This window comes from Camelus bactrianus, chromosome 15 (assembly GCF_048773025.1).
Source record: "Camelus bactrianus isolate YW-2024 breed Bactrian camel chromosome 15, ASM4877302v1, whole genome shotgun sequence".
Classification (NCBI taxonomy): Eukaryota; Metazoa; Chordata; class Mammalia; order Artiodactyla; family Camelidae; genus Camelus; species Camelus bactrianus.
In genome coordinates this window covers 13,758,883-13,781,285 of record NC_133553.1, presented here as the reverse complement: position 1 = coordinate 13,781,285, position 22,403 = coordinate 13,758,883, and the positions used below count along the sequence as shown (strand labels likewise).

Below are 22,403 nucleotides of genomic sequence, written 5' to 3'. Positions count from 1 at the left end.
ATAGAAGACTGAAGGAAAACAATCTCACAAGCACATGGAACTTCAGTTCATCCTGCTGTGGGGAGAAGAGAGAACCCCATGTCTCCCGGGGTGTGGTTTTGACAAAGTGAGCACATCGCTGTCAGCCCAGACGAGGACAGTCAGCAGCCTGTCGACGTCGGGTTCAAGCCCAGCTTCCTAACGTCCAGAGAGACCACCACACGCCCCCAGGTAGGCTCGTTTTATTTACTTCACATCTACTGCCTGTTGAGCGGGAAAGTAAATAATGGGACGATTCTACTATGAATCCAGAATCAGTTTTAATAAAAGTTCACTGAACTCATGGCAACAATGTTGTCTACATGTGAAAAGGGAAGACTTAGATGCCAATGGCGCTGAACGCAGACGGCTGTGGGCTCGCCAGGGTTCCAGATCGTGGTGTAGTGAAGGGACCCAGAGGTCACTGGGACACCCGGAGCGTCTCTGTAATTGAGGACAGACTGAAACCACAGCGGTGCCACTGCAGGTCAGGCACCCAGGATGGAGGCGGGTGGCCCTTGAGAATCTGGTCTCAGACACATCCCTGCGCCCTCGGGCTGTCTGTGCACACGCCAAACCCAAGGACACCAGGGCTTTTTTAAACAACGCTGGCTGGTTGCACACTTAGGGTCTCCAAGTCTCTGCTTGTGACCGTGTACCACTCAGACCCCAACACTGCTTCTTGTCTCTTCCATTGCTTTTTAACCTTTATTCTGAAATAACGGCGTGCTCCGCCAGGCGACGCACCTCGGCATCTGTGCTGCTTCACGCCCCGTCAGCAGCACACGAGCCTTCTCTGCAGCCTCGCCTGCACGTTGATGCTGCTGTTTAAGTTTTAAGCTGTTTTACTAGGTGAGCAGTGGCATCTCCTCGTGGTTTTAACTGGCGTTTCCCTCTTGGGTGATGATGCGAGCGCCCTTGCACGTGCCGGCCTGACATCCCTCTGGTGAAGCCTCTCTGCACGCCTTTCACCCGTTTTCTAACTGCAACTAGATCGCTTGGCTTCACTGAAGTGCTTTGAGAGCTCTCCGTATTTTCATATGCATGTCCCGCCTCAGACGGTCTCTGCAAACGTGTCCTCTCCTCCCGTATATCTCCGCCCTCCTTGACGTCCTTGTTGTCACGTGTGCCCATCGCACAGGCTGAAATTGCTGTTTAATACGTGTGTCTTTCTAATCACACAGAAAGAGTACTTACAGACTGAAGTCTGCGGCGCTGGCAGGTGCGTGCAGCAGTGCTCCTCACGGCCCTCATGCTCAGGTCACAGCTCTGCATGTCGGTCTTGTCTCTGTCTGGAGGAGCCTCTCAGCATCTCTCGTCCGGCGGGCACTGCATCAGACACCTCCTATCTGCCCGAGACGGACTCATCTGCCCTTCAGGTTTGGAGGACAGTTTGTCACCTTGTATGCTTGTGTATGTTGTGTGTTGTGCATTGTGTGTATGTTACATGTGAGTGTTGTGTATGTTACGTGTGAGTGGTGTGTTACGTGTGAGTGTCGTGTGTGCATGCACATATGCATTTGTCCACATATGTGCACGTGTGCACGTCTGTGTGTGAGCACACGTGACAGTGTGTGCGTGTGCATGTATATGCATGTGTGCACGTGCATGTGTGCGTGCCCTCATGTGTACACGTGCGTGCCTGTGTGTGCACGTGTGCATGGTGTGTGCATGTGCGTCTGTGTGCATGTGTACACATCTCTGTGTGTGTGTGTGTGTGTTGGCCCGCCGGGTGGTCTCACAGACCCTCATGTTCCGCTCAAGTGTCTTCACTCATTGTGCTTCCTGCTCCACTAACTGAATAGCTCAGCTGACCTGCCTCAAGCACATTGACTTAGAGGATATTTACATTGTATTTATATGAATATTCAAATTATCCATTTCACATTGAGTGATTTTCTTTGGCTTTTGTGGAAATGTACGTTTCATATAAGTTGTCAAGCTCACTGCACAGAATTGTCTATGATACATTCTTGTGATTATTCTGAAACCTGTGAGCGGCGGTGACATGACACCACTCACATTGGTAGCTTGTATCTTTTCTCTTTTTACCATTTGCCGTCTCACTAGAAGTTTGTCATTTTTAAAAATATTTGAAAAGAACCAATTGTTTGTTTCATAGATAATCTGTATTATTTCTTTTTTTTCAACTCTACGGTTTCTGCCCCACCCCCTTGCTCTTCCATGACGGGGCTTATCTTCTTGTGTTCTCCTGAGCTGGGAGTGCGGCCCGTTTGTTCAAGGACGTCACCCTCGTGAGTGCTAGCATTTCCTGCTGTGCGTTCCCCTCTTGGCCTGGCTTAGCTGCTTCCCATGGTGTTGATATGTCATATTTCCTTTTGTATAATGTCTGTCTGATTTATTCTTATTTTACGTGAAATTTTCTCTTTGACACATGAATTATTTTAAAATGTTCTGTTAATTTTTATGTTCAAGGATTTTCTTACTGTTTTTATTTTATTGATTTCTAGTTCAATTCCATTTGGTCTGAGAACACTCTTGGCATGGTTTCAAGTATTTTAAAATTGTTCAGCTTTTCATATCAACTAAGATGCAGTGAATTTTGGTGAGTGTTCTGTGGACTCTGGACGGACTTGTCCGTGAGTAAATGTCCGTTAGCTCCACCGCCCCTGGTGTCCAGCTGCCCTCTGCCTGCGGTGACTTTCCGAGAGCTGCGTCCGTTGTTGCGAAGTTGCCGCCGGCCAGTGGGGCCTGTGCGCTCCTCGCTCAGCTCCGTTGGCGCGGGTCTCCTGTGTGTGGAAGCCCTGGTTGGTGGCGGGCGCTCAGGGTCGCTATGCCTTCTGCTGTGCCGCCAAGCTTTCTACCAGAGGTAGTATTTACCTCCGTCTCTCGTAACTTTTTACTTTATGTGATGTTGATACAATAATTCCTGCTTTTTAAATTCAGGTGTGCCGGTCCATCTATCTACACCCTTTTATTTTGATCCTATGTGTGTCACTATTTTTGAAGCGGGTTTCTTTTAAACATCTTCTTTCAGTCACTTGAAAAATTCATTCTGACAACCTCTGACTTTTCGTTGGTGTATTAGACCCTTTTCATTTATGATAAATGACCTCATTTTCTATTTTGTCCCCTTGTCTTCCGTTCCTGGTCTGTGCTCTCCCTCCCACAGGCAATCACTCTGCCACGATCAATGGATGTCTTTGTAGCCACGTGGGTGAAAAAACAGATGATGTGTTCTTCACGTATTTTAATTCACATACTTAATATGGTGAGATACGTCTCATTTTGTTTCTTACTTTTGATGTAATTGGTTACTGCATGTAAATGTGATTTATCACTCCAGATAGTGGAGTGGTTCTCCAGCACCTAATTCTATTCTACTAACGGCAAACCCGTAGGCTTTCCCAACGTTTAATACCACAGAAAGAGTTATGATAAATGGAATAACCACATGCATTTCTCACGGTGGAACCTCTGGGCTGCACGCGGGAAGGGACGAGGAAGCAGACACACCCATGACCACGATTCTTTGCATTATTTTCGGAGGCTTTTGTTATAAACTGTAATCATCCTGGGAATCCTATTTTGCCCCTCAGTCATAAAAGAAAAGTACATTCTACAGCTTCTAGCATGTATCTTGTCTCCAAATACTGTTTTTTATAAATAAAAATAACTGCTTATATTTTCATGTTATTTAAATGGAATGACATCACTTTTCTGAGATGCCAGGTTATCCTGACAACAAAGGTATTAGACCAAAGAATTCACCACGTACGGTTCACACACGTTTACATCTCAAGTAGATCAGAATGTGCTAGATTTTTACCACAACAAAGAAATTACAAACTGTCTCTGGGACTATTACCACTGTACATATTTTTAAAGAGGAGCATTTTGTCAAGTGCATGCAGTCAGCCTAGCACTTTTTTCAAGTTAACAGCATGAAATTGTTCCCTGAAAATACCCGCTCCAGCCCGAGTCTCGTGTTCTAGAACACACCTGAATTAAGCGTTTGCTTGGTACCAAGACGGCAGAAGTCCCAAGCACGTGATCGGGAAAGGCGGCATCAGCCCTAAGACATCTGTTCCTTCGCATTTTGGGAAAACCAGAAAGAAAAAAATTTTTAAAAATTGGAACTGCTTTCAAAAACCCATCGGGCAAGTCAAAATTTGCTACTTAAAATAATTTTAAAAATCAAACATGGAGAAGTAGCCAGAACTGAACTGAGACCCGCAGCGCCCGCTGGAGGGAGGAGAGGAGAGGAGACTGCTCCTGATGCCGTGTTCACATCCGTCTCCACGCTCTTGCCTCCTCTTCTCTTCCACTCATAGTCCGGTTATTTAAGTTCAGTTGTCATTGTTTTTGAAGTTAAGCCAGTCAAACTAAGTGTCTGGTTGCAAGCATTAGCGATCTCCAAACGCGCGTACGCCGGAGCTCAGACGCCAGGCTCATTGGAGCGGGAAGGGGCGCGTCTCCGCTGCGCGGCGAAGCCGGCGCGCCGGGGCCGCAGACCCGCCAACGCGGCGGCCTGCGAGTCCTGGTCCTCGGTCCGCGCCGCCCGGTGCAGCGGAGGCTCGCGGAGGCTCGCGGATGCTCCCGGTGCAGCGGAGGCTCCCGGTGCAGCGGAGGCTCCCGGAGGCTCGCGGATGCTCCCGGTGCAGCGGGGGCTCGCGGAGGCTCGCGGAGGCTCGCGGATGCGGACGGTGAGCCCTGCCGCTGCAGGCGAGCCGCGCGGTCTGAGAGGCACGTGCTCCCCCCCGCAGCCCACGACGAGCAGCCTGGCTGCCCGCCTTCGGCGCCGCGTCGCCGTCGCACTCGTCTGCTTTGCTTTCTCCGCTGCGTTTTGTTGGCCTTTAAGTCGCTCCTCTCACTCATCAGATTCTACCGCGCCGGCCAGAGTGCCTCGTTTTCACGTCGCCCTCCTCCAGCCGCTTGTTAGGTGAGACCAGAGCACCAATAAAACCTGAAAGATCGCCTTCAAGTCCATCCTTTAAAAAACGGCAAGTGACACCAGCTGGCTGACCAGCTGCCTCAGCACTCACACTGCTTTCCCCACGTTACAAACAGGGAAAGGACCAAGCGGAGAAAATGTGAGGACGAGAAGTGGAAACGAGTCCCGGGAGAGGGACGCGCTGCTGACCCAGAGCCCCCCCCCCCCCCCCAGGGGAGGCCGCGGCTCAGCGCAGGCGGACGGGCCCTGGGCTCCGGGCGGGGAGGGCTCCGGGCCCAGGGCGCCCCCGTGGCGCGCGGGTGCCCCACGCGGAGCCTCCGTCACGGGACCGCGCTGCGGGCGAGGGGCCCCGGTTGCCTCTGCGGAAGGTGTTCAGCGTCCTGCATGTTCACGGGGGGAGACACGCGTTTCAAAAACTCCAGCCACATCTTTTCTCACAGACACAGTAAAATCGGATCCACCACGGCTGCTTCCCTCTTTGACGAGCTGTTTTGCTCTGACGAGTTCTCAGTGTCTTTAAGCATCTCATTCCAGCTCAAACTGTGTTGACAGAAAACCATGCTTTACCTGAAAGTCAGCTCAAGCGTGTCGTCTGCAGCCCGACTCTGACCCGTGTCACCTTGATGAGTGCTCAGATCTCGCGGCTGGGCCCTGCCTACAAAGTCACAATTTCGCCATCAAAAAATCTTCAGTTTTCTATGTGATTTTCAGGATGACTCGCGAATCCCTATAGAAAATTTCAAACCTGCAATCACTGAGGTTGAGGGGGTGCTTGGACTTCTGTGCAAGAAAGGGAACTTCTAGGTTATTTTCTTGCCTCTCCCTTTGAAACTCTGCCTCTTGTTTTCCTCTGATACAGACACACTCACGGGGGGACGGAGGGAACCTCTGAAGGCTGTCTGAGGACGCTTCTTCAGGAGAGACCCCGCGTCCGCTAAGCCTTTCACCCAGGGCTGGCCCCACCGACTCTGCAGAAGGTCACTGACCATACACACACACACACACACACACACACACACACACACACACGTCTGCATGAAGGACAGAGAGAGAGACCCAGAGATATTTCAGGGGAGAGTTTGTTTAAAAATGTCTGCATTTTGAACTGCAAGATCATGATCTATGCTCAGCTTCCAGACGATGGAGGTGCCCTGAGAGGTGCTCTGGCCCTGAACACATTTGGATGCTTCTCTTCACATTTGAAGCAAACGTGAAAAAGCCCCGCGTGTCTTCAGGGCCAAAGTGAAGCAGTGAGCAGGTGACAGAGACTGCCGGGGAGGAGTCTGTGGCTTCGCAGCACCGTGTGGAGCTGGACTGCGTGGCCCTGGGGCCAACTCTGACCCGAGCACCATGTGGGCCAGTGAGCAGAGCTGAACACTGAGCTCCCTGACCTCAGTTCTCATACCTTCAATAAAGACAGACTCATGCCTGTTTCACAGGATTTCATTTACTTCCTGGCATCCTCATCACTTATGTGCTATTTTCAATCCTCATTTTCTAGATGGAAAAACTGAAGCTTAGGGTGGTAAATTTACTAATCCAAAGATGTGCAATTAACAAGAGAAACTCAGTGCTCAAACCACGTGGATGTGAGAACCTGCTCTTAACCTCAGAATGTTAGCTTGTAATAAAACGCATAAAACTATAAAGCTGGATGACAGCTAAACTTGGTAACATAAATAGGTGTTGAAACCAGTTTATATCAACACACAGAACATGCTAATAAAGTTCTCCAAAGACTTCCCTCAGCACCAAACTTCACCTCTCGTTCTTCAAAGCCTGGTTCTTTAAAAACATAAATGGTTATCTTTATTTTTATTAAGAATCCACCTTATGGTCACCGATGCACTGTGTCTGAAAGAACGCTTTCTGCTGAGACCAGTGAGATTAGCCCTGTTCTCATCTGAAATCTCTATTCCAGTGCATCTGAACTGGCTCTGGAAGTCAGTCCTCTGTCATTTACAGAGACAGTTTCCCCATACATCTGAAACCACAACCAAAAATTCTCAGTGCCTCGACAATTTCTATCTCAGTCCCTGCGGGGCAGCTGGCTAAGACAGCGTTTCTGCTGATGCTTGTTTAATCCGAGGCCACATTTGCTGTGGCCTCATCCTGAGCCCCTGCGGGTCAGCACAGGCGGCGGGGGTGAGCGGGTGGAGGACGGTGAACACACAAGATGGGAGTCTGTCAGAAAGCCCAAACCCAACACAGAACAGAATCACTGCAAGCCCGCACCGAAACACGATGGGAAGAGAGGCAACCCGAGGGCGACAGGCACGGGAGTGGCCCCGGCCACCCGCTCCAGCCACCCTCGTCTGATACCGCACAGCTGGAGCGCAGACGCCGCGCTCTGTCACGTGTGTGTTTCTCTCCATCCCAATGCGCAGGCGCTTCAGAGCTTTTCAGGCTCTACATGCCACAACGTATGTTAGTGGTTCTTGGGTATTTAGGTTACTTCCAATTTTTTTGTAATATTTATTCTAAATAAACAGTTGATCAGTTGTCACCTTTGTTAAGAAATCTTAGTGTGCATGCTTATTCTTCTAGTGAAATTCTTAGAGGTGAAACTTCTGGGTAAATGGTAGGAACTATGTTAAAGCTTTTTTAATGCATTTAAAATGTCCTCTGTTTAAATTTTGTTCTAATTTCTGCTCTGGAACAATAACCCCTGCAGCCTTCTGAAGACGGAGACGCTGTTCATCTCTATCCCTCTCGGGTCTCCCTCCTCTCCGTTTCCACAAGCTCTGTGCTGGTCGTCCCCCTCTGAGTGTCAAATATCACACTTGGTGTCACTTACTCAGTCCGTCCAGGTTGGTGTCAGTGACGCCCCCTCTTTCCCCACTAAGCTCATATTCGATATCCAGCCACAGGAACAGTGTCCCCAGCCGTCACACCTCCTCCTCCCTCAGTTGTGCTCCACATGTCGCCATGAGAAAGCACCCTTGTGCAGACACTCCGTGAAGTAACCAGCGTGACTGTTTCTCAGTCATGCTTTAAAATGAGATTCCTTTCATACTTAATCATTTTTTAATGAATGGGGCTGAAAATCTAATCTCATCTATGACTGACTAGTCAATACACATATTTTTCAAGCAAACACCTAACTTTTCTTATGAGAAACTTATTTGGCAAAAGTCCAGCAGCTCTCACATTCAGTTACTTTTTCTAGGAAATAGTGCTACTTGCATACAAGCAGAAATTATTACCGCAGTACACCCCTGGAACCACCACCGGTTACAGGTCCCCAGACCCTAAGCCGCAGGAGGCGCCAGGTCAGGACAGTGAGGCGCTCTGCTCCTCTCCGTGGCCGCAGCGATGAGCAGGTCCACCAGGTGACCACAGCGGTGTTTCCACAGCTATTTTAGTGCAGGTGCAGGCTGGCTCCTCGGGCAGACAGCCGCCGTGGACGTAGTGCTGGCGGGACGTGGAGGGGACACCTTTGCTGTCCTTTACTTAAAGACTGGGTTTTGAAACTAAAGTTTTCTCTCCTGGCTTGAAAAAGACAAACAAATGTCACCCGAGAAGGTTCAGGAAGAAACCTGGGGTTTTGAGAACACACGTTAGTCTCATGACCCTGGTTAATAGTGTGCATTTCTGAATAAATATAGAAAGTTTGGTTTAAAGAGTCTTAAGGCGGCGTCTGTGTTCAGCTACTACTGTCTGTGCAGGAGCCCCAGGACTGTCTAACATGGGCCAAGGGAACTGCAAAGACAGGCTGACAGTTCCCACGACCCCTGCACCCGAGGGACGCGCAGGTGGGTCTCCGTGCGGAAAAGAAAGTGGGGTTTCCAAGCTGAGACGCATCAGTTCTGGGCTCGATTCACACCACGGAATTCAAGGCAGCAGCGTTTGCCACCACAGGAGAGGACAGTGCCAGGTACACAGGAGGGAGGAGGGACCAGGTGACCCCGAGCCCGAGCGTGATGGTGGAGTCAAGAGACGCAGTGGAATTAAACCAGAGCCTCCACGAACGTGACGCTGCGGAAGCTCAGTCCTCTGTCTACAGTGCCTCGTCCTCCGTCTGAAATCCCGGTCGGGGCCCACAGCCTCAGGTGGCGGCCTGGGGTGCAGCCAGGACCCCAGGAATGAGCGGTGCCCGGCCCTGCATGAGGGCGCAGAGTGAAATGCCAGCGTTAGGGCTGCGCCCACCCTGAAATGATCCCAGGCCCTACCCGACCAGTGGTGCCCAGACGCCGGTGCCGCCCCAGTTCCTCCGTCTCGGTCCCCCGAGGTCCTTCAGGTGACAGCAGTCTCGTCACTCCCTCCACCCAGAGGGCACCGTCCCAGTCGGGACCCCCGCCCCCGCCCCGTGTCCTCCCACTCCGCGCGTTTCCACCACGAGGGAGAGTCACAGTGACAACTTGTTGGGGGTTTCACACCGCTCCCTCTGCAGCCTAAGAGTCCATCCAGGCCCCGAGGCGCCTCGGGCTGGGCCCCCGACCTCAGACCTCAGCGCCGCCGGCCGTGTCTCCCGGCCCCTCTCCACCTCGGGAGCAGACCGGGGTCTCCAGGACCCCCCCACCCCAACCCCGGCAGGGACCTCGCGGCCTCGGCCTCCCGGGGTGGCGGGGGGGGCAGACGCCCCGGGCCGCGGGAGAGGAGGCACGGGTTCTTCCTGGCGCCAGACGCCCCGAGCGCTTGGCACTGCTGCCGTCACGTGGCTTTTTATTTCCGAACAGAAGGCTTCCTGCCGAGAATTGTTTCTGAGCTGCGTCTGCAAAGCCGCGTCCCCTGGAGCAAACCTCTGACCCGGAGAAGCCTGGAGCCCCGAGCTCCAGCCCCCTGCCCAGCGTTTCTTCCCAGTCCTTTCGCAGAGGGCGCTCGGACGCCGGCCGCAGGCTCGTCCCGCCCGGTCCGTCCGGGGGTCCCCGGCTCCCCCCGCACGGGCAGCCGCTCTCCCCGACACACCCACTTGAATAATGATCTGGCCTTGAGGTTAACTGAAGGCACGAAAAGTGCCAAGAGTTATCAACAGGGCGGTGCAGACGTCACAGGCAGTCACCGCTCAAGGATCAGAGAGGCGAGGGACGCGGCGTCGCGGCCGGACCGAGCCTGGAGGCTGACCGCGGGGCGCGCCCTCTAGCGGCCGTGCAGGCGCCCGCCGGCGCCTCCGCGAAGCTCCCTGTCGGGCCCTGGAGGCGCGTCTCCGCGACGCCCGATCGTTTGCTCGTTGCCGTTAGGACGGATCATCACGACAGACCTCAAGATAGTTTATGGCGAGTAAAGCTGGGTAAGCTGAAAGGAATAACCAGACGGCTAGAGGGAAATCATTTGTTCCTCATACATTCTGTATGTACTTTCGCTGTTTTCCTTTTGTTTTGAAATTACAAAAGCCACACTGAGTGCGTGCGCTCTGCGAGTTCCTGGTGCGGGGGGAGAACGGGCAACGCTGGCGCAGGCAGGCGCCCGACGGCTGTGTGTCCACTGTTGTTACATACAAGTAAGCAAGTGCGCAAACACCGGTAACCATGATCAGGGACTATTTGCTGTTGTTACCGGGTATGGAATAGATTTAGATCACGTGTTTTCATCAGCATCTTAGGAACTTTACTTCATATTGTTTTTGTGGTTAGGAATCAAAACATCATACTAGCCTTTTAAGTGGATCCACTGAGACCTCCATGGGCAACAGCTTCAGAAACTGATTTTGTCAAAAAGAAAACGATGTATTCAACTGGCTTTTGATTAAATGATCAATCCATTCGAAGTATGTTGTTAATTGTTCCTGCTTCTCAAAAACTAAATTCACCCTGCTGTCAAAGGAAAAGGTGTGTCATTACCACATTATGTATGTGCATGTGTGTGTGTGTCTCAGATACGACAGAACCACCCAGCTCCAGAATCACACTGGTGGTGCCTTGTGAGGTTTCAACACACAGACACACATGCACACACTTGAGAAATGAAGTCCAATAAAAATGTGCACATCACCCTAGGATCCAGTGTGGTCCCTTGGCGTTTGTAAGAGGAAGGCTTTGAAGGCACCCGACTCCCTGTAAGGCACAGAGCAGGGATGGTTTGTAACATGAGTGGCTGAAGGGATCCAGTCTCTAAGATTCTACAAAGCTGCAAATTTGTCTAACTGCACTACTTATTAAAAAAAAAAAAAAAAACCTATGTTGAGAAGGCTAAATTTTAAGAGCGCTCTATTTCCTGAGATGCAAAACTGAAAAATGCAATTTAGGTGTTAAGGACATTTTGAAAATCTTTTTATGTCTACTTTTTCCTCATTTTTTCATTTTTTCCACTGAAGTTTTTGTAGGAATATTTCCCCTCAGAGAAGCTGCTGTCTGAATCATCCTTTATTTAACTCACTGAATTAGCTCTCCTGTTTTCTATTGCTGTGGCCCACGGGGTCCTGAGTGCTGGAGGCCTGCGTGTGTGCCCGCCCAGCACCGCAGTTTTATTCTTACGAAAAGTGAGCTGTTTGTTCCCACTCCAGTTCTTAAGGCTCTGCTTGTTACTGTAATTACATAATTTAATTGAATTAAATGTGAATATTCATAAACAAGGGCTAAGTTGAATGCTTTGAAAGACCTGTAAATATTGGAGTCCACTGGGATGTGTAGAGAAAACAAAAAATCAATCAATAAATACAGAACTTATAAACACCCTACACTTCGATAGTTTTGCAAATGTCCTTAAAATCACACTCACTTTAAATCAGAAATCTTCAAGATGCATTTTGGGTAAAGTTCAAGCAAGAAAGACTATTCTTACCCTCAGTCCAGAATCCTCATCAGAGAAGCCCATTTGCGTGTTGGCCACTCAGTAATCATTTATGTGGCTTACAGCCTTTAAATGTTCAAGGTCTGAGTGTATCTTTCCTATAATGCCTTCCTGTTACTGGCTTTTTAAGTCAAAACTCCAGTCCCACACACTTTTGGAAAGAAAGGCGTATTAACAGGAAGGATTTGTTGTCACTTCATCTGTATAAGAAAGAAAGAAAACACTGGATTTTCACTTCTCTTCTGGTCTCTAACGTGGGGATTCCATCAACGTCTGTGCCTTCCCTGACCATCTTCACTCTGAAGGACATCAGAACAAACCTTCAGGCCTGACTGGTCTTCACACAGCCTCCGGACTTCTTACAAGAAAATTTCACGTAAGCAGCTCTAACTCAACACAGGAAAAAGCGACATCGCTGTCTTCTACGCCGCGTGGGCCCCCGCTCTGCGTCACCCACGCGCGGCATGCTCAGCGTCCTGTAAATCACGTGGTCCATGTTCTTACATGTCCCCTTGTCTTCTCCCTCGTCCTTCTCCATCCAGTCAGTGGCCAAGATACTTCTGTTCCTCTGACAATGTCTCTTCACCCGACAGGTGCTCCTGGGTGCCCTGAGGACATGAACAGTCCCAAATCCACAGTCTTAGTATAAACAGTGAATGTATGTAAAGAGCTTAGTCTACTGCCTGGCACTAAGTCAGCACCAAATAAACACTAAGTGTTATTATTAATGTTAAAACAGCCCCCACATTAAAGAAAGAAGCACTTGCTCCCTCTTCAGTTAACCCTGCAGACACAACGCACAAATCCCAGGCTGCGTGATGACTCAGACATCAGAGGGGCCTCCTCCCCGAGTCCGAGCCGGCCAGCCGCTCCACTTCCATCTGTGGCTTGTCCACTGCCAACACGTGGCCTTCCACGTGGCCTCGGGGGGGGGGGCACCTCATCTGCAACATGCTGGTGGGAGGGGAGAGTGTGAGGGACCTCGGGGGGACTTCACAGCTGGGGATGGACGGGGCATCACGTCTGCTCTCACCACGTGGCGAGAACACTGTCACTTGGAGCCGGGGAAGCTGGGGTGAGCCTTGTGCCTGGGAGGAAGAAAGGAGTTTGGTAAAAACCGGACTCACGCCTGCCTCCTGCCACTGGTTGGAAGTGTCCACCTCCTTCCGAGGAGAAACTGTGCATCCCGCGTTCTCTCATGGGCGGGAAGCAGTGAGGGCAAAAGGAAGCAAAGACGAACATATTCACATCTTCAGTGAGAGACTGATTTATCAGGCAGCCTCAACTCCAGCTTCAGGTTAGAACACCCGTGTAAGCAGCTTATGTTTAATTAATGCAGGAGTATTTACAGTAGAAGCAATGATTTGAATTACAGGGTTATACTGTTTGGATATGAATTAGCCATAGATTCTCAGAAAAATGTTTCTGACCTTTAAACCTCTTCCAAGATGCAATATTCAATGTGCAATGGAGTTCAAAGAAGCAAATAAAATGCAATGGTCTACTCAGAACATCATCCTGAAAAAAAAAAAGAAACATGGTCATCACACGAGGCCCCCCCCTACTTCTGCTACATGCAGAAAAGAGCTGGAAACAGGTAGAATATCCATCTTATGCATTAAAAAAAAAAAGAGTTGAAAAGACGACGCCCTGAGGGTAGTTGGGATAAAACAGCACAGAGACAGTAATAGACGTTATTTATCAGGCAGACACCGCACACTTGGCACAAGGCAAGAAGTTGGGGCAGATTGTCACAACCCCTCAAGGCAACCCACCAGAAAGGCATTACTGTGCTCACCTACACACGAGTGATCTAAGACCCAGATAATTAAAAAAATAACAGTCCCAAGGTCACGCAGCTCGTAAGGGAAAGAATTCATATTCAAATCCAGTTTTCTCTGATCTAAATTCCCTTTTCTTGCCACTAATCCAGATGCTTATCAAATCAGAGAAAAGGACATGAACGTCTCTGCACTGGATGGTCCCCTAGGGAGCTGTCAGGGGCTGAACTGCATCCCCCAAAATTCACACGTCGTGGCCCCACCTTCCCCAGTACCTCAGAATGCAGTGATACCTGGAAATACGGACTTTAATTAAGGTAAGGTCACACGGGAGGCCGTAGTCCAGCGTGACCGGTGTCCTCACAGGAAGGGGAGGGTGGGACACAGGCACTCAGGGACGACCACGCGAGGACACAAAGTGAAGGTGGTGTCTCCGAGCCAAGGAGGGGGCCTCAGAGGAAACCAGCCCTGGGACGCTGACTCAGCACCGTCCACCACCCCACCCCCAGACCGTAAGGCAGGGAAGTTCTGCGGTGTCGCCCACCTGGCCCGCGGTGCTGTATCCCAGCAGACCAAGCAGAACGTCGTGCAGAACATCACTGGCAGCTCTCACGGAAGGACTAAGGTGGTCCCTGTGAAGACTGCCGTCAACCTCCCTGAATGCCGCGGGACACCGACCCCCACAGACTAATCACCACATACCACGTTGTGATCTCACACCAACGAGAAGGGTGCAACCTTCAGGGAATCCTGTCACCTCCATCCCGACGCACGTGCACACAAGTCTCTGAACACCCGTCTTCCGTCAAAGCACGGAGGCCCCCACACTCAGTGAATCCAAGACGCTCTGCTGCATGTCAGAGCCCAGAAACGATCGCCTGCTGATTCTGCTGGAAGTCACGGCAGGCTTCTGAAGGCTGTGCGGTTCAGGGCGTTGGGCCTTGTCTTGTCTGTGGCCCCAGGACAGCAGCAGGTGCCCCTACATGAATAAGGTGAGAGTGTCTTCCAAACACCTTGGCCCATTAACTGGGTAAGAATGAGCCAAGGCTTGCTTGAAGTACGGGTGATTTTGTTGTATTTAACAACTGCATTTAAAATTAGATCTTAGTTGTCTCCAGTATCTTAAAAAGAAGTAATCTTGGCCCAGATGCCTTCTCTAGGTCCTGAGCTGTTCAGGAAACCCTAACCCTAACCCTAACCAAAAGGTATGTTCCAGTCCCAGCCCCTGGGAGTGGGACCCTACTGGAAACAGGCTCTTTGCAGGCGTGATCAAGTTAGGATGAGGCTCCACTGGGGGACGTGGACCAGGGTCCAGTGGCCGATGCCCTGATGAGAACAGAAGACAGAGGCACGTGTACATAGAGGGTTTGTCTCCACCTGAAGCTTGAAGACATAGGAATGGCCTCCCTGCCTCCTTCAGAGGGAGCCCAGCCCTGCTGCCCTCACGACTCTCCAGCCTCCAGGCTGAGGGCAAATAACCCCTGCTGTCTCCAGCCCGCAGTCTGGTGGTCCGTCAGGATGGCCCTGAAACAGTACAGTGCTGCCTGCCTGCGAGTTTAGGCCCCAGGAAAGTACCTCCAGAGGCCCCCACATCCCTGCTCAGTCAAGGCAGCTGGGGGTGGGGAGGTGGGACTCGTGTGCTGCTGAATGGTCCAGGGTTTCCAGAGTTCACTCCTTGGCCCTCCCTGCAGAACCATGTGGGCACCAACATCTGCTGGATCAGAAACCCCTTCACAGCTGGAGTTGCCCTGCAAAGGCCAAAGCGAATGGCTTCCCACGGTGCTGCTAAGACGTGTGTACAATCGAGCTCTCGTTGAGCGTGCATCTCTGACAGCATCGGCCCCAGTCCCTGCCTCTGTGGGACCTACATCAGTGCCAGGTGCAGAGGCCAAAACCTGCCTAGCTGAGCCCAGGTCTGCAAACCACCACAGCTGAAGCACCTGCCTACCCAGCTCGGAGCCCACGCCCAGCCTGAGTCCACGGTTGGCCCCAGGCCACAGCTTGGCAGCCCCTGAAAGGCACAATGGTGACACATGATTTAAACCCCCAAGTTTCATTTAAAAAATTCTTAATATGTCTAGGCAATGCACAAAATGCTGTGAGTTTGAGAAAGAACAATTAAAAATATACATATTTCCCATGTTTGAGACAGAAGCAAAAATCAATGGAACTAGCACGTAGTGACGCGCCCTGTAATCCATGAGTTACGGACTCCTCCCGGAGCACTGAGGTCAGGAGGTACTAACAGAATACTGAAAATAGTAAGTGAAGATGAGATATTAATTTGTTGGATTTTATCTGTAAGGTTTTTATTACCCCTAATTATGGACTTTTCACCAGCAAATTTTTAAATGACTATAATTTTGTAAAGGCAAACTATGAAAAAGAGTCAGAAATAACAGATCTGGCTATTCTACGATACTCAGAGGGAAAGTATTTCTCTACCGAAAATTAAATAGTGTAAACTAAAACCTCTCAACTATGTATGTATGAAAATGCATTTGTTGCTAACAGCTTCACCTAATTTACGTTTCTAAAGCTGGCTGTGCCTGTGCTGTAGAGGCCTGTGGAAGACTGACAGAGCCGGCCCCAGGGAGGGCTGGGTGGGTGGGGGTGATGGGTAGAGTTCCCTGAGAGACACCCCCCTGGAGGCTGGACTGGCAGACTTGCCAATTCACTGCGTGAGGAGTTTCAGCAACGCTCCTCAGGACAAGAAAGCCCATGCAGGCTGGCTCCCGTGTTTGGGTTCAGTTCTGGCGACGCTGCCATCCAGGGAGACCACCTGCCTAGAACCCACTTTCTCCCTCCCCTGCCCCCGAGCAGGTGCCGAGTCCCCTCAAGTTGGCGAGGGGCTCTGGTCCTTTCCCCACACCCTCCCCCAGCCCCACCCAGAGAACAGGGCCCACCTTCTCTTCCCGGGCTCTCAAGGGCCAGTGAGCAAACGCTTCCCCATTGGCCTGCGATTCCCGGTGGGATGCCCTGTGCTTATTCCACTAAACCTCAGTGCCTTGAATCAACCCTCTGGGAGAGAATTCAGGATTCCCTGATTTGTGTGAAAATTAGTAAAAGGACCCTCATGTAAGACGGAGGTGGAAGCGGGAGCCCTCAGGCAGGTACCACCCGGCTCCTCTGCAGACCCAACAGGAGCAAGGTCTCTACTCAGGGAAAACAGAGAAGGGAAGATTTTCTCCCCGCCCGGCAACAGCCCAGCCAATGACAGACCGTCACCACTCAGCCAATAAGAAACCCCCAGTGCTCAGCCAACAGGAACCCCTCACCACCCCGCACTCTCGCTTTCTTCCAATGGACTTTCCTTCAAAGCAGCCCTTCCCTCTTCCGCCTTTTTCTCTCTAAAATAACACATTCCTCTCCTTTGTTTGCCCAACTTAGATTACATGTCCCCAACTGCAATTCCTTTCTATTCCCAAAGAAAGCCATTTTGCTGATAAAATAACAAGCTGTTTTATTTTTAAGGTTAGAGTGAGCTAGAGGCAATCAGCACCCACTGTTAGAGCTGAGGGCAGAGGGAGTTCTGGAAACCCTGGCTTCTGGGGGACTGTTCCCTCTGCCCCTCTGCAGCCCCTGGGGTCGAGGTCACGGTCCCCTGTATTCTACGAACCCAGAGCACTGCCTCCTCTGTCCCCCCGGGGTCCAGGTCACTCCCCCTTCTGTCCCTCAGAGTCCAGCTCACTGTCCCCTGTGTCCCCGGGGCCTAGGTCACTCCCTCCTGTCCTCCGGGATCCGGGTCTCTCACCTGGGCGATGCCCCGCATCCCCAGCCGCAGTGGAAGAACTGAAGACGCCCCGGCACAGCTGCTCGGTGGGAAAGACAATCCTAGAGGCTGCTTGTAACCGCCTTATATTTACTTTAACGCCACGGAATATCGCGAGATTTGGGCAAGGTACCGGGCACTGGAGATGTCGCGAGATTGCAGGGTGCATCGCTCCCGCTTCCGGACACAGCAGGCCTCGCGAGAAACGGAGATTTCGCGAGAGGACGCCAGAGGCTTTCTTTGTCCTATCCGGGAGGGGCGGGGAAGACAAAAAGGTGGTGTTGAGGCTCGGCCTTTCCAGAGACGATGCCGTCCGCATTCTCAGTCAGCTCGTTCCCCGTCAGCATCCCCGCCGTGATCACGGTAACTCGCAGCCTCATTGGCCGCCAGTTCGGCCGCTGGCGGTTGGGGTTGCTCCCACTTCCCGGCGTCCGCCATGGACGGACGGGGCTTGGGGGGGTAGGGGGCGGGGCTGGTGTGGTGGGGCAGGGCGGGGCCTGGGGCGGTGGGCGGGGCGTATAGGGCGGGGCCTGGGCGGAGGCTTGCCTTGGTGGGCGGGGTGTAGCGGGTGGGGTCTGGGGCGGAGCCGGGCAGCGGGGATGCTGCCCGCGTCGGGGCGCGGCAAGGTCCGGGCAGAGCGGACCCGCTGAGTGGTGGGCTGAGTGGTGGGGCGCGGGCTGCTCCTCCGGCCCCCGTCCCCCCAGGGGGGCCCTAGCCTAGGGAGGGGCCCGCGCTCTAGCATGAGGACGTGTCCACCCAGGGCGGAGTAGACCCGAGTCGCAGCAGTGTCTGGAGGGCGGGGTGTGTGGCAGAACGGCCAGTAAAAAACACGTCTTGCGAACTAGGGCGGCCCAGATTTCCCGAGGCCTTAGTCCCTAGTCTGCGGAGCCGGAACCCCGGGGTAACCGAGTGCGTCCCTGACCCCGGAGTCCGCTTCCTCCTGTCCGCACGGGGGCTGGTCCTCAGGCTCTCCCGGCCTGCCGCGCGATTCCGTTCCACAGGCAGCACAGCCCTCCGCCCCGTGTGGACCCCGGACGCGGGTGCCGGGAGGGCTCCCTGCCCCCCTCCCCGTGTTCTGCGAGGCCTGACGAGTTTCTCTTGTGTCCTGCAGCAGACAGACTGGACGGAGCCGTGGCTCGTGGGCCTGGCCGTCTTCCACGTGCTCTGCCTGCTGCTCACCTGTTTCTCGTCCCAGAGGTACAAGCTGCAGGTCGGGCACTTCCTGTGCCTGGGTGAGTAGAATCAGCAGTCCCGTGGCTCCGATGGCTGTGTGCGTGTTTTCTCTGTAGCCTCACCACGCGTGATGAGATTTTTAAGACCTCCCGGCCCTCCTGTCACGTGTCCTGCTCTGGCTTCAGGGCACGCCCAGGTTCCACTCTTGGGCATTATGAAGTGTGTTTCGGATCCTGGATTTGAAGGGACTCTGGAGGAGCACCTGCTGTTCCCAAGAGGGTGCTGAACACCTGTTACACAAGGAAGAGTTTGGTTTGGTGAAGCGCTCTGTACAAGGTGCTCTCCTCTGTGGGCTTCGCTGCACTGCCTGCTCTGTTCTGGGCATAAAATAATATGTTGCACAAATCAGTTTTAAAGGTTAAGACCTACAGGGATCTGAAGGGGAACCGAGTTGGGTGGAGTCATTGAGAAAGGTTACACAGAAAATAAAATCATGGAAGGGGGTATAAAGAGTGATTAAAATTTCTTTTTCTTAGGTGGCATAAGGGACAGATGTCTGACCCAGGCACCCCATCAGAGCACAGGGGGTGTTGGGCAGAAAGAGTGGGTCAAGTGTCAGAGAAACCGCATTTCTGATGCAGAATAGTTGGCAGTATTCTCCCATAGGAAGGGTGGGCCAGGACCTCAGCAGCTGGACCAAGGCTGTTAATCTTGTGGACCTTGGGAAGACACTAAACTTTTGCTTGGTAGTTTAACAAAATGCAAAACCTAATCTGAAATGTGATTTTTCACTTGACCTTGAGCAAGGTGTGAGTTCCAAACAAGAGGTTACCTTAGGACAGGAGCGAGGCAGTCTGCATCACAGGAACATGTGTGTCGGGGTGGATATCACTTCATTTCTTCACGTGAGAGCCATAGTAAGGGACGCTGGGGCTGCAGGGGTGAGCAGAGCAGATGGCGCCTGAGACTTATGGGACAGGTGGGGCTCCGCCTCCACTGAGCAACCACAGCCCTGCTGAGCACCAGGGCAGGAAGGCAGGAGCACTGTGAGACCCCGGAGGGGGCCTGCTGTGGGTCCCTGCCAGATCGTTTACACTGGGGTGGGAAGGATGGGCAGGAGCGAGTCAGGCAGCGATGGTGCAAGGGCGGAAGGGGCACTCCATGCCTGGGAACAGTATGTGCAAAGGCCCTGAGGCAGGAAGAAAGGTGACAGCCCCTCCCAGGAGCTGAGACTGGAACAGTTTTGTGAACCTGGGAGCTCCATGTGGGTTTGTTTTCTAGGATGAAGAGGGGGGAGTTTCATGCTCGGGATGACAGAGGCTGTTCTCAGTGCATGTACAGACCTGATGCTCGTTTGATTCTCAGACCCATGGACGATTTGGGCATTTTTTGCTGCAGTTTTACAGACGAGGCTCAGATCGGTTGACTAAGCCTGGCTCCTGAGTGGGCGGCAGGTCGACATTCATACCTCATCAGCGGGGAGGGGCCCCCTGCCCACCAGCCCCTCCGCTTCTCTCCCGTCTCCCTTCTTTTGCTTCCTTGACATGCGTCTTGGGGTCCAGTCCTGGAGGGAGGTGTCAGGAGGCTTCCGGTTTCACACCAGGAGCGAACGGAGGGCTTGCACGCTTTCCCGGGGCTGAGACTCAGGCGCCAAGTTCCTGGTCAGCGCCCTGCGCTCTCTCCAGTGCGGGAGCAGCGTGTGCTGGGCAGCCCACGTCCTCTTGCCCGGGTTGGGGTGAGCCCCACTCCCGTGCTCCCTTGCCCTGAGTGGGACTGGTCCCTGTGGAGCAGACCTGGGGGTTCCAGGCTGTTCCTGCTGCTCTGGTCGCCCTCGGGTCGGCTATCTCTCCCCTGTCTTGGGTCTTGGCTGCCAGCACTGCTGGGGTGTTGGCGGGCAGCCCAGCCTGGCCTGCTCCTGCTGAGGGTGGGCCCCCTTCCACCGAGACCACCAGCTGGCCTGTGTTCACCTTGGTTTCCTTCTGTCTCATTTTACAGCGTTGTAATGTTCCTTCATAACATTGTATCTGAGATGGAAATTACGTGTCTCGTTAAACTCATGCTGTTCTGTTACACATGTGTTAAATATTCTTTGTAAAGAGCGTGTAACGCCACACTGGTTGGCCATCATCTGACTTCTGGCGCGTGGTTCCTCTTCTCCAGTGATCCTGGTCTACTGTGCCGAGTACATCAATGAAGTGGCCGCGATGAACTGGAGGTAACCCTGCCCGGGCATGGTGACTGTGTCTGAAACCACGCCCATCAGCTGAAGGACGTGCTCAGAGACGTTCAGTTCTCCTTCTGCAAATGCCCCGTCTGTTCCCTGCCTGTGTCTCCGGCTGCTTAACGAGGAGACCTGAGTCGTGGTGGTGCCCATCCTCCCAGCCCACCGCGCTCACGCCCCACCTCGAGGTGGAGGTGCTCTTGTGATCCGTCCATGGTTTCCTTAGTCCTGAAAATGCTAGTTCCCTGGTTTCCAGGCTGCCAGCCGGGATCCGCCTTTTTCCCTGCCAGTGCCCCCTCCTCTGGTCCTTTCCTGCTCTGATCTCCAGACGCCAGCCTGTGTTACCACCTGGGCAGCCCACACCATGTCCAGTAAACATCATAAAGTCATCCTCCCCCCCTCCCCGATCCCCACTCTGTCCACACCTGCCCCAAGCCATCCCCTCTCCCGGGGCAGCTTCTCCTCCTGGCTTCCTAGGACAGACCTGCAGGTCACACAGGAACCCTTGGGTGGTCATGTGGCCTCTGCCTTTGAAACAAGTGGGCAGGGGAGCACAGCCTTTCCCCCGCCATCCCGGCTGCCTGTGGGTGACAAGGTCTGGCCCTCAGCATCCTGACCCCACAGGCCTCAGAGTAGAGTCACAGCCCCTGGGCCCTGCTGGGTCCTCAAGCCTGTGTTTAGCCGTCCTTGTGCCCACATGCACATCCTGCAGGCCATCCCTGCTTCGTTTCCTCTGAGTGTGATCAGGGCACAGCTTCCCACCACCCCGGTTGTCTGAGCCGCTGCCCTCCAACAGCTCCGAGTGCAGGGCTCTGCCTGCCCGCTGTCTGCCCCTTGGTGCCGTGGCTGGGCTGTGGGCGGTGCGCTGTGACTGTCACTGACGTCGTGAGCGGGTTGCCCGAAGACAGCCGTGCCCGGACGTGGTGATCCCCTCCGCTTCCCGTGACAGGTGGCCTGGCCGCGGCGTTGGGGCAACTGTCCCTGCGCCTGGAGTGGCTCCTGCCCCTCGTAGCGGCCGCAGGGCCCTTACCCCGCAGGGTTAGGAAGGGCCACGTCGTGTGCAGGGCGTCTGCCCCACCTGTCTGCCTGCGCTCACGGGTCCTGCGTCTTCGCCGAGGGGTCCCTGCATCCTCTCCAGACCGGGCAGCGCAGTCCAGGGTCCAGACCCTAAAAGACATGAGGGGGGCTCTGGACCTAGGGTGGGCTGTCCTGCCCTCAGCGAGGGCCCCCCCCCAAGAACGCGTGAGACGGAGAATATACAGTGATGCCGTTTTGTTCCCCCAGGCAACCGTTAATTTATTCCTTGAAACAGGCTGTTTTCGAAATACCAGTACTTCGACTCGAGGGGCATGTTCGTCTCCTTAGTGTTCTCAGCGCCCTTGCTGCTCAACGCCGCGGTCATCATGGTACGTGCCAGGCTCCCGGCCTCCGCCGTCCCCGAGGGGCGCGCCCCCGTTCTAAGTGCGTCTCCCACGGTTCTCTCTAGGTCCTGTGGGTGCGTAAGACCCTGAGCGTGATGACCGAGCTGAGGGGCTTGCGGGAGAGGCGGCGGGAGAGGCTGCGGAAGGAGGAGTGACGACCTGCCGGGCCGCGCCCTGGAGACGTCTTCCTAGGACCGTCCGCTCCTCCAGCAGGCCGTGGTCAGTGTTTAAGACACATTTGACTTCGTGTCCGCCGTGGCGCTCACCAGGCCTGGGTCTGACCAAGGGGTGTTCAGTCTCCGGTTCAACTGTAAATAAACCATTGCTACCCGGGCACAGTGTTCCTGTGTCTGGCATTGGTTGTAAAACAGCC

General features: G+C 53.3%; 1 protein-coding gene and 1 long non-coding RNA gene across 3 annotated transcripts; one reads left to right on the top strand and one right to left on the bottom strand.

Annotated features, from left to right (window-relative positions):
• Positions 1–3,214: 3,214 nt before the first annotated feature.
• On the bottom strand, positions 3,215–17,354 carry LOC105071216 (uncharacterized). Its single transcript, XR_006725794.2, has 3 exons — positions 17,198–17,354; positions 14,146–14,422; positions 3,215–13,180 (listed from the first exon to the last, which is right to left on the bottom strand). It is a non-coding gene; the product is annotated as an uncharacterized LOC105071216 (long non-coding RNA).
• An 85-nt stretch (positions 17,355–17,439) lies between these two features.
• TMEM18 (transmembrane protein 18) lies at positions 17,440–22,364 on the top strand. Of its 2 annotated transcripts, none has more exons than XM_010957852.3 (5): positions 17,440–17,578; positions 18,327–18,447; positions 20,549–20,603; positions 21,922–22,015; positions 22,096–22,364. In XM_010957852.3, the coding sequence occupies exons 1-5, from the start codon at positions 17,522–17,524 to the stop codon at positions 22,183–22,185; spliced, it is 417 nt and encodes a 138-aa protein (XP_010956154.1). In that variant the 5' UTR covers positions 17,440–17,521; the 3' UTR covers positions 22,186–22,364. The 2 variants fall into 2 exon arrangements, with proteins under 2 accessions (XP_010956154.1, XP_074197698.1); XM_074341597.1 differs by lacking the exon at positions 17,440–17,578 and adding an exon at positions 17,791–17,841.
• The last annotated feature ends 39 nt before the right edge of the window (positions 22,365–22,403 follow it).

What these genes read in the sequence shown, in the direction of transcription:
- TMEM18 (XM_010957852.3), top strand. Translation starts at nt 17,522, where the DNA reads ATGCCGTCCGCATTCTCAGTCAGCTCGTTCCCCGTCAGCATCCCCGCC. An exon ending in GCATCCCCGCCGTGATCACG is followed by an intron (nt 17,579 to 18,326) that starts GTAACTCGCAGC and finishes TGTGTCCTGCAG; the next exon opens with CAGACAGACTGGACGGAGCC. An exon ending in TCAACGCCGCGGTCATCATG is followed by an intron (nt 22,016 to 22,095) that starts GTACGTGCCAGG and finishes GGTTCTCTCTAG; the next exon opens with GTCCTGTGGGTGCGTAAGAC.